The sequence below is a fragment of the Hylobates moloch genome, unplaced genomic scaffold (assembly GCF_009828535.3).
Source record: "Hylobates moloch isolate HMO894 unplaced genomic scaffold, HMol_V3 SCAFFOLD_8, whole genome shotgun sequence".
NCBI classification, from domain to species: Eukaryota; Metazoa; Chordata; class Mammalia; order Primates; family Hylobatidae; genus Hylobates; species Hylobates moloch.
This window is the reverse complement of record NW_026652283.1, coordinates 79,899,272-79,911,050: the sequence shown is the minus strand read 5'-3', so window position 1 is coordinate 79,911,050 and position 11,779 is coordinate 79,899,272. Positions and strand designations below refer to the sequence as shown.

General features: G+C 44.4%; 1 protein-coding gene across 1 annotated transcript in view; it reads left to right on the top strand.

The window, feature by feature from the left end:
* DAG1 (dystroglycan 1) overlaps positions 1-11,779 on the top strand; it is a 43,991-nt gene that overhangs the window by 10,469 nt on the left and 21,743 nt on the right. The window contains exon 2 of the mRNA XM_032161520.2: positions 7,641-8,041. Coding sequence (XP_032017411.1) covers positions 7,757-8,041 — 285 coding nt within the window. The 5' untranslated portion in view covers positions 7,641-7,756. The remainder of the gene's footprint in view (positions 1-7,640; positions 8,042-11,779) is intronic.

Below are 11,779 nucleotides of genomic sequence, written 5' to 3'. Positions count from 1 at the left end.
CCCAAAGTGCTGGGATTACAAGCGTGAGCCACTGCGCCCGGCTCACATCTTTCTTTTTTGAGATGGAGTCTCGCTCTGTCGCCCAGGCTGGAGTGCAGTGGCGCGATCTCGGCTCACTGCAAGCTCCGCCTCCCAGGTTCACGCCATTCTCCTGCCTCAGCCTCTCCGAGGAGCTGGGACTACAGGCGCCCGCCACCACGCCCGGCTAATTTTTTGTATTTTTAGTAGAGACGGGGTTTCACCGTGGTCTCGATCTCCTGACCTCGTGATCCGCTCGCCTCGGCCTCCGAAAGTGCTGGGATTACAAGTGTGAGCCACCGCGCCCGGCCTCTTATTTTTATTTTTATTTTTTTTTGAGAGTTTTGCCCTTGTTGCCCAGGCTGGAGTGCAGTGGCATGATCTTGGCTCATTGCAACCTCCGCTTCCTGGGTTTAAGTGACTCTCCTGCCTCAGCCTCCTGAGTAGCTGGGATTACAGGTGCCCACCACCACACCTGGCTAATTTTTTTGTATTCTTTTTATTTTATTTTGAGACAGAGTTTCGCTCCTGTTGCACAGGCTGGAGTGCAATGGCACAATTTCAGCTCACCGCAACCTCTGCCTCCCAGGTTCAAGCGATTCTCCTGTGTCAGCCTTCAGAGTAGCTGGGATTACAGGCATGTGCTACCACACCCGGCTAAATTTGTATTTTTAGTAGAGATGGGGTTTCTTCATGTTGGCCAGGCTGGTCTGGAACTCCTGACGTCAAGTGATCCACCCGCCTCGGCCTCCGAAAGTGCTGGGATTACAGGCGTGAACCACTGCGCCCACCCCGTTCCATATTTTTATAAGATTTAGAAAGTAAAACACAAAGTTGGAGACCCTTTTGAACCCCTCCTTTTCCCCTTGCCCTCCTTTCGCAGTTACCAAAATCTTGAATTTAGTGTTTATGAACCTCTGTGTGATTTTCTTATTATATGTGAATCCATAAACAATATGTAATTTAAACATTTTGCTTACTTATTTTATTTTTATTTATTTATTTATTAATTTTTTGAGAAGGAGTTTTGCTCTTGTTGTCCAGGTTGGATTGCAATGGTGTGATCTCAGCTCACTGCAACCACCACCTTCTGGGTTGAAGTGATTCTCCTGCCTCAGCCCCGTGAGTAGCTGGGATTACAGACACCCATCACCATGCCCAGCTAATTTTTTTGTATTTTTAGTAGAGAGTTTCACCATGTTGGCCAGGCTGGTCTCGAACTGCCGTCCTCAAGTGATCCGCCTGCTTCCGCCTCTCAAAGTTCTGGGATTACAAGCGTGAACAGTCTCACTCTGTCTCCCACACCAGTGTCTCCAGCACTACCACGCTGGAGTGGAGTGGCGTGATCTCGGCTCACAGCAACTTCCGCCTCCCAGGCTCAAGTGATTCTCCTGCCTCAGCCTCCCATAAACATTTTACCTTAATAGTATTGTATCTTTCTGCAGTGGGCACTTTTCACTAAGTACTTTTTTTTTTTTTTTGAGACAGTGTCTTGCTCTGTCTCCCAGGCTGGAATGCAGTGGCGCGATCTCAGCTCACTGCAACCTCTCCCTCCCGGATTCAAGCGATTCTCCTGCCTCAGCCTCTGAGTAGCTGGGATTACAGGCACCTGCCACCACACCTGGCTAATTTTTGTATTTTTAGTACAGACGGGGTTTCACCATGTTGGCCAGGCTGATCTTGAACTCCTGACCTTGTGATCTGCCCACCTCGGCCTCCCAAAGTGCTGGGATTACAGGTGTGGGCCACTGCGCCCGGCCACTATACTTTTTTCTCACTTTATTGCACTAGCTAGAACTTCTAACATTATGTTGTGCATGAATGGTGATAGTGGACATTCTTTGCCTTGTTTCTGTTCTTAAGGATAAATCACTCAGTTTGTCACCAGTAGATACAATGTTAGCTGTAGGGGTTTTTGGTAGATGCTCTTTATCAAGTTGAAGAAGTTCCCCTCTGTTCCTATTTGTCTGAGAGTTTTTTTTTATTATGAATCAGTGTTGAATTTTGTCAGATACTTTCTCTGCATCAATTGGTATGACCATGTGATTTTTTTTCGGTAGCCTGTTAATATGGTTAATTTTCAAATATTGAGCTGATTAATTTTCAAATATTGAGCTCTCCTTGCATCTCTGGAATAAGTACCACTTGGTCATGGTATATATTTCTTTTAATATATTGCTGAATTCTGTTTGATCATGTTTTCTTAAAGATTTTCGTGTCTGTTTTCATGATAGATACTGGCCTATAGTTTTGTTGTAATATCTTGGTTTGATTTTGGTATCAGGATAATGCTACCTTAATAGAATGAACTGGATCCAAGTGTGGTGGCAAATGCCTATAGTCCTAGATACTCAGGAGGCTAAGGTGGGGGGACTGCTGGAGCCCAGGAGTTCAAATCCAGCTTGGGCAACATAGCAAGACCCCATTTCTAAAAAAGAAAAATGAAAAAAAAAAAAAGAAAAATAAGTAAAAAGTTAAATAAAGAAAATTCAATATATTAAAACAAAATGAATCAGGATGTGTTTCCTCCTTGTCTGCTTTCTAGAAGAGTTTGTGCCTGGCAGTGGCTCATGCCTGTAATCCTAGAACTTTGGGAGGCCAAGGCGGGTGGATCACTTGAGGTCAGGAGTTCAGGACCAGCCTGGCCAACACCTTCTCCAAAAAAAAATGAAAAGATTGGTAGAAGTTACCACTGATGTCATTCAGGCCTGTAGATTTCTTTTTGTGGGAGTTTTAAAATTACAAATTCAGGGTCGGGCGTGGTGGCTCAACCTGTAATCCCAGCACTTTGGGAGGCCAAGGTGGGCGGATCACCTGAGGTCAGGAGTTCAAAACCAGCCTGGCCAACATGGCAAAACCCCGTCTCTATTAAAAATTAGCTGGGCGTGGTGGTGGGAGCCTGTAATCCCAGCTACTCGGGAGGCTGAGGCAGGAGAATTGTTTGAACCTGGGAGGCGGAGGTTACAGTGAGCCAAGATTGTGCCACTACATTCCAGTCTAGGCGAAAGAGCAGGGCTCCATCTCAAATAAATAAATAAAAATAAAAATAAATTACAAATTCAATTTCCTTAATAATTTTCTTTCTTTTTCTTTTCGTTTTCCTTTATCTTTTCCTTTTCCTTTTCTAGACAGTCTCAATTTGTCACCCAGGCTAGAGTGCAGTGGTATGATCATGGCTTATTACAGCCTTGAACTGCTGGGCTCAAGCCAACCTCCTGCCTTAGCCTCCTGAGTAGCTGGGACTTCTGTCTTTAAAAAAATTTTATCCTTTCTGCCTCTGTAAAATAATTTTCTTAATAGAAATTATATCATATTGGATGAGTTGTAGTAGTTTGTATTTTTTGAGAGGAATCTGTTTAGTTTGATTCGTATTTGTCTGTGTAGAGTTGTTTATAGTGTTTCCTTATTTTTCTTTTGATGTCTGCAATATCTAGTGATATCTCCTGCTTCATTGTTGATGTTAGTAATTGTCTTCTCTTTTTTCCTCTATCATTCTTGAGATTGATCAATTTTGTTAATCTTTTCAAATAACTAGTTATTTGTTTCAATGGTTTTTCTCTGTTTTTGTTTTCAGTTTCATTGGGGTTTTTTGCTTTTTATTATTTCCTTCTGCTTGCTTTTGGTTTATTTTGCCTTTTTTTTTTTTTTTTTTTTAAATAATGAGATGGAGTTTTGCTCTTGTTGCCCAAGCTGGAATGCAGTGGCGCATTCTTGGCTCACTTCAACCTCTGCCTTCTGGGTTCGAGCAATTCTCCTGCTTCAGCCTCCTGAGCAGCTGGGATTACAGGTGTCTGCCACCACACCCGGCTAATTTTTGTGTTTGTATTTCTTTGTGTGTATGTATGTATGTATTGTTTTTGAAACAGGGTCTTGCTCTGTCATCCAGGCTGGAGTGCAGTGGTGCAGTCTCCACTCACTGCAACCTCTGTCTACCGGGTTCAAGTGATTCTCCTGCCTTAGCCTCCCGAGTAGCTGGGATTACAGGTGCCTGCCACCACACCCAGCTAAATTTTATATTTGTATTTGTTTGTTTGTATATATGTATGTATGTAGGTATGTATGTATGTATTGTTTTTGAGACAGGGTCTCGCTCTGTCGCCCAGGCTGGAGTGCAGTGGTGCAGTCTCTGCTCACTGCAACCTTTGCCTCCCGGGTTCAAACGATTCTCCTGCCTCAGCCTTCTGAGTAGCTGGGACTATAGGAGTGCACCACCAAGCCTGGCTAATTTTTGTATTTGCAGTAGAGACGGGGTTTCACCATGTTGGCCAGGCTGGTCTCAAACTCCTGACCTCAAGTGATCTACCCACCTCGGCCTCCAAAAGTGCTGGGATTGCAGGTGTGAGCCACCGCACCTAGCCGTAGTAGCTTTGTTTTCTTTAGCAATTTTGGGTTTATTTACTTTGCATTACTCAGGTCAGAAAATGTCACTTGACCCCTTAACAGCATGGGCTCAGGGCAGAGTTTAATCTTTTTCCAGAATAGGAATTGCTCATGATGGCTCTTGTCACCTGTGGGCAGCCAGTAAGTTCTGTAAGGCATCTGTGTGCCTGCCAGCTTAGAGTAGGTGTCCTGAACTACCTGAAACTGATGGGGGACCAGAGTACAATGTGCAAATTTCTAGTCACTTTCTTGGGGGTGTGGGGCATGTTTACTGGCGTGGAGTTTGCAAATATGTGTTTAATAAATGGGTCCCGGCCGGGCGCGGTGGCTCACGCTTGTAATCCCAGCACTTTGGGAGGCCGAGGCGGGCGGATCACGAGGTCAGGAGATCGAGACCACAGTGAAACCCCGTCTCTACTAAAAATACAAAAAAAAAATTAGCCGGGCGTGGTGGCGGGCGCCTGTAGTCCCAGCTACTCGGAGAGGCTGAGGCAGGAGAATGGCGTGAACCCGGGAGGCGGAGCTTGCAGTGAGCCGAGACTGCGCCACTGCACTCCAGCCTGGGCGACAGAGCGAGACTCCGTCTCAAAAAAAAAAAATAAATAATAAATAAATAAAAAATAAATGGGTCCTGTAATTAGTGCTTAGGGTGGGTGTGAGGAGTGGGCAGGTGCTGCATTTCTCTATGCAGTTACTGGTTTTTTGTTTTTTTTTTAGTCTTTTCAAAGTTTTTTTTCTTTTTTTTTTTTTTTTTTTGATGAAGTTTTGCTCTTGTTGCCCAGGCCGAAGTGCAATGATGTGATCTTGGCTCACTGCAGCCTCTGCCTCCTGGGTTCAAGTGATTCTCTGCCTTAGCCTCCCAAGTAGTAGGTGGCATGTGCCACCATGCCCAGCTAATTTTGTATTTTTTGTAGATACTGGGTTTCACCATTTTGGTCGGGCTGGTCTCGAACTCTTGACCTTGTGATCCGCTCACCTCAGCCTCCCAAAGTGCTGGGATTACAGGCATGAGTCACCACGCCCAGCCCAAAGTTTTGTTGTTTTTTTTTTTTTTGAGATAGAATTTTGCTCTGTCGCCCATGCTGGAGTGTAGTGGCATGATCTCAGCTCACTGCAACTTCCACCTCCTGGGTTCAAGTGATTCTTCTGCCTCAGCCTCCCGATTAACTGGGATTATAGCCACGTGCCACCACACCTGGCTAATTTTTGTATTTGTATTTGTATGTATGTATGTATGTCTATGTTTATTTATTGTTTTTGAGACGGTCTCGCTCTGTCACCCAGGCTGGAGTGCAGTGGTGCAATCTCCGCTCACTGCAACCTCTGCCTCCCAGGTTCAAGGGATTCTCCTGCCTCCGCCTCCTAAGTAGCTGCAACTTCAGGCACGCACTACCACGCCTGCCTAATTTTTGTATTTGTAGTAGAGACGGAGTTTCACCATGTTGGCCAGGCTGGTCTCGAACTCCTGACCTCAGGTGAGCCACCTGCCTTGGCCTCCCAAAGTGCTAGGGTTACAGGCGTGAGCCACCATGCCTGGCATGTATTTTTAGTAGAGACAAGATTTCACCATGCTGGCCAGGCTGGTCTTGAACTCCTGACTTCAAGTGAACCGCCTGTCTCAGCCTCCCAAAGTGCTGGGATTACAGGCGTGAGCCACGGCGCCCGCCCGGCCTCAAAGTATTTTTCTAAGCCTCATTGTTACATTTGCCACATGGATGTATCTCTATATATACATGTATACATTTTTTTTTCTTTGAATCATTTTGAAGTGAGTTCCAGAGTGTTTGACACTTCATCCCTAAGTACTTCAAAATACAACTCATAAGATTGAGGATGATTCCCTATAGAGTCTTACTACCATCATATCACCTAAGAAAATTAACAGTAAATCTCATTTCCAGTTTACATGCAAAATTCCTCAATTACCCCTCTGGGAGCTGGGCTCATGTGTTTTTTTAAAAAGTAAATCCAGAATCCAGTCAAGATGTACACATTGTCCTGGCAAGATTGCTCACCTTTCTAATCCTGGGAGACTGAGGTGGGAGGACCACTTGAGGCCAGGAGTTTGAGGCCAGCCTGGGCAACATAGTGGGACACTGTACAAAAGATTTTTAAAAACTAGCTGAGTGGAGTGGTGTGCACCTGAAGTCCCAGCTATTTACTTGAGCCCAGGAGTTCAAGGTTACATTGAGCTATGAACATGACACTGTACTCTATCCTGGGCCACAGAGCAAGAGCCTTCTCTGTCCCCACTCCCCCACCCCCAGAAAGATACACACATCAAGTCTGGTTGCTGTCTCTAAATCGAGAACAGTCATCTGACGTTTAGGGATGTCAGCATTTGGAGAGACCAGGCCAGTTGTTTTGCAGAAGATCTCATTCTAGATTTGTGTGATTTTCTTTGCATGGCTCCCATATTTCCTGTAAATTGGAAGTTAGGTCTAAAGCAGTGCCACCCAAGAGAAATATAACATGAGCCACATATGTCACTTAAATTTTCCTGGTAGCCACATGAAGAAAAGCAGATTAAATTAATTTCAATCATATATTTTACTTAATACTTTTTTTTTTTTTTGATGTGGAGTCTCGCTCTGTCACCCAGGCTGGAGTACAGTGGTGCAATCTTGGCTCACTGCAACCTCCACCTCCCGCGTTCAAGTGATTGTCTTGCCTCAGCTTCCTGAGTAGCTGGGATTACAGGCACCCACTGCCATGCCCGGCTAATTTTCATATTTTTAGTAGAGATAGGATTTTACCATGTTGGCCAGGCTGGTTTCAAACTCCTTACCTCAAGTCATCCACCCGCCCTAGTCTCCCAAGGTGCCAGGATTACAGGCGTGAGCCACGGCGCCCATCCTATTTAATACATTATTATTTATTCTTTGTTAATACTTATTGTTTACTTAATATATTTTACTGAATATATCTGACTATATTCAAAATATTACTAATACATATCATTTCAGCTTGCAATCAATATTTTAAAAGTATTAATGAGGCATTTTACATTCTTTTTTATGAAGTTTTCAAAATCCAGTGTGTATTTTATATTTAATGGACCAGCCACATTTCCAGTGCTAAGGAGTTGCACGAAACTGTTGGCTTCTGTATAAGAGAGCATGGGGGTAAGACGCTTGATCCAACTTGGGGTAGATGTTTTTGACAGTAACTCCTGGAGGATAGTATATGACTGAACCACTGGAATTGCTCAAGTCTGAATGTGCTTTTCTTTTTTTTTTCAGGCTCTGTGTGCTCCGGGATGGAGCAGGTGTGCAGAGGGTGAGAACCCAGCTCTGGGACCAAGTCACTTGCTTCCTTACTTAGCAAGACTATCGACTTGAGCAAACTTGGGCCTGGGATGAGGATGTCTGTGGGCCTCTCACTGCTGCGCCCCCTCTGTGGGAGGACCTTTCTCCTCCTGCTCTCTGTGGCTATGGCTCAGTCCCACTGGCCCAGTGAACCCTCAGAGGCTGTCAGGGACTGGGAAAACCAGCTTGAGGCATCCATGCACTCAGTGCTCTCAGACCTCCACGAGGCTGTTCCCACAGTGGTTGGCATTCCTGATGGCACGGCTGTCGTCGGGCGCTCATTTCGAGTGACCATTCCAACAGATTTGATTGCCTCCAGTGGAGACATCATCAAGGTGAGACTGGATATAAAGCATAAATGAGGAAGAGTTCTCATCTTCCATTTTAGTTTTGGTGGCTTTTCCTTTCCAAGTCTAAGCTCCACCAATTCTGAGCTTAGTTCTTCCAGTACCCCCTTAGATGAGGGACAGCCACTGATGTTCATAAGAGGATTTCTATATACTCAGAATAGCATCCTAAACTTTATTCTTGTTCCTATTCTGAGGGCATCACCATGTAATAGCCTTTACTCTGGAAGTTCTACTGAACACTGATTTAGGGATTTGTTGGAAAGGTCTGTCACATGTATAGGGAAAGGTTACCTTTCATAAAACACAGAGTTAAACCCAGGAAATATAGGACTTCTATGCTTTGAACTTACTTTTTAAAGTAAGATATAAATAAATATAGGAGTTCTGCTCTGATTTGCTGATGTATGTTTGCTGATGTAATTGATCACTTAAGAACCAAAATTAATACCCAAACTTCAGCCTTGCCCCATATCCTTTGGAGAAGCCATCCAGAGAACAATGGAATCTGAGGCCCGTGTAGAGAAGAGTGTCTTGGTTGACCCAGAATAGAAATCAGGTGAAATACGAAGCTTTTGTGTGATGAAGCACCATCTCTCTGTCTGAGTTTGTGGAACCATGGAATTTCCCCTAGATCCTGAGTGAGTTTGTTTCATGGACAGGTGGGTGGGATGTACCCCTCAAGTTATGAACATCTTCTAGAGCAGAAGTCAGCACACTTCACCCAAGCTGGAGTGCACTGGCATGATCATGGCTCACTGTAGCCTTGACCTCCCAGGCTCAAGTGATTCTCCCACCTCAGCCTCCCAAGTAGCTGGGACAATAAGCACATACCAGCACACCTGGCTAATTTTTGTACTTTTTGTAGAGATGGGGTTTTGCTATGTTGCTCAAGCTAGTCTTGAACTCCTGAGCTCAAGCCATCTTCCTGCCTTGGCCTCCCAAAGTGCTGGGATTGCAGGCATGTACCACTGCACCAAGCTCCAGGCAGTAAATAGTTTAGGCTTTGCAGGCCATATGGTTTCTATCAGAACTCCTCGACTCTGCCTGTGTAGTGTTAAAGTAGCCTTTACAATATGTAAATGAATGGGCAATAAAACTTTACTGTGGATACCTTTTCTTTTTTAATTTTTTACACTTATAGTCCCATTCTGACCTGAAACAGATTTTTGAATTTCGTATGTCAAGAAAGAAATATTCTTTTACAATTTTTTTTTTTTTTTTGAGACAGGGTCTTGCTCTCTTGTCCAGGCTGGAGTGCAGTGGTACAGCCATGGCTCACTGCAGCCTTAACCTCCCAGGCTTAAGCTTTCTTCCCTCTTCAGCCTCCCAAGTAGCTGGGACTACAGGTGTGCACCACCACACTCAGCTAATTTATTTATTTATTTTATTTTTGAGACAGAGTTTCGCTCTTGTCGCCCAGGCTGGAGTGCAATGGCACAATCTTGGCTCACTGCAACCTCTGCTTCCTGGGTTCAAGTGATTCTCCTGCCTCAGCCTCCTCAGTAGCTAGGATTACAGGCTCACGTCACCACGCCCAGCTAATTTTAAAATTTTAACTTATTTTAATTAATTAATTAATTTTGAGATGGAGTCTCTCTCTGTCACCCAAGCTGGAATGCAGTGATGCAATCTCAGCCCACTGCAACCTCCACCTCCCAGATTCAAGTGATTCTCCTGCCTCAGCCTCCCGAGTAGCTGGGATTACAGGCGCGCACCGCCATGCCTGGCTAATTTTTGTATTTTTAGTAGAGATGGGGTTTCACCATGTTGGCCAGGCTGGTCTCAAACTCCTTATCTCGGGTGATCTGTCTGCCTCAGCCTCGCAACACCCAGCTAATTAAAAAAAATTTTTTTTTAGTTTGGGCGTGATGACTTACACCTGTAATCCTAGCACTTTGGGAGGCTGAGGGAGGCAGATTGCTTGAGTCCAGGAGTTTGAGACCAGCCTGGGCAACATGGTGAAACCCCAACTCTACAAAAAATACAAAAATTAGTTACAAAAAATTTTTTTTAGATAGGGTCTTACTCTGTCCCCCAGGCTGGTCTCAAACTTCTGGTTCCTGCCCTACAGCATTCCTTCTCTAGAGGTGTGTCCTTCATGTGAACTAAAAGTATTCTAAGACCTATACTTTGTTAGGTATTTTCTGTATGTTCTCTGCATTCAGACTTCTACATACATTTAGTGTTCTGGCTTTCTGTTGGTGTGTTTAAACCACCAAAACAGTGGTTTAAGTCAACCAGCTTGTTTGCTCAACATTTTTTGGCCAGGAATTCAGAGATAAGGAACCTTATCTCTGTTTCACATGGTACTAGGTAGAGTGGCTCACTGGGGGCTGAGAAATTCACTTCTAAGTTGGCTCATTCATGGCTGGCAAGTTGATGCTGCCTGTTGACAGGGAGCTTAGCTGGGGCTGTTGGTCAGTGTCCTTGGTTCCTCTTCATGTAGACCTCTCCATGGGCTGCTTAGGTGTCCTCAAAGCACAATAGCTGGATTTTAAGATTAGATATTTCAAGAAATAGGAAAGGAAGCTGCCCAATCTCTTAAGGCCCAGACTTGGGAACTTGCACAGCAACACTTCCATTTTACTCCATTGGTCAAAGCACATATAGGCTCTGATGGATGTTTACCAGCTTGCCCCCCGACCTGCAAGCCCCAGGCTTCTAGATTAGAAATGGCCACAAGTTCTATGCCACTCTTTCCTTGCAGAGGTGAGTCTGTGCCCTTTTCCCTGAATCTGGGTGGACCTCCCCTTCAGCCTGCTCCCTTCTTGTGCTCGCCTCCTTTTCCCTGTTGGTCCCCTTCTTTTTAAGCTGTGGCTTGTTCTCAGAGTGACCTGTGGTCTCTGGGGCAACCGTATTTCTGAAGATCTTGGCCCATGTAGCAGCTCACATGTAGCAGTTCACAGAGCTCTTCCTAGTTTGCAGAGTGTTTGCATGAAGTTTCCTTGTAATCTTTGTAATATCCCAGCAAGCCAGATGCTAATCTGACCATTAGATACAGAGTGGTGGCTCTGGAAGGTACATTTCTTGCCCAGCTTCAGATTTAATCCTGAATATCCATACCCTGCATTGGTTGCCTTTGTTCCAGTAGCCATTGGAATGTTTTACATGGATTAATCTTGGCCAGAAGTGCCTTGAACTGATACAGCAAACTAGATATTTGTCATATTTGGCAGAGAGATGTTTAATAGGCTTATTTACCAGGGGGGTGAAGAGATTTTACTGAGAAAACAGGGTTTTATCTGAGCATATTTATCTGTGGAAAGCAGACCATTTAGTAGCTGATGAGCTTGTAGAAAAACAGATGAAGATGTGTGACTCTTCATTCCAGTCTTAACCACCAGGATTATATGGGTTGGGGAGTCAGAAGGTCAGAAAGCCTGATCTTGTTCCTAGAGCTTTGGTTTCTGCATCTGTAAAGCAGGATTTAGAAAGTCTTTATATTAAAGGAGTTTTTTTTTCTTATTATAATAATGATGCATAAATGTACATTGTGGACAATATAGAAAGGGAAAAAGAAAATCTGTGGTTTCTATCATTCAGAGTGAAGTCCTCTACCATTTTCTATGCTCATCAAGAGATGTTCATGCCGCATACGCACACAGACATCTTAACATATTAGACAGACCTAGGATCATAGTGGATATATTTTTTAACCTTTTTTTTTTTGAGACAGAGTCTCACTTTGTTGCCCAGGCTGGAGTGCAGTGGCACAATCTCAGC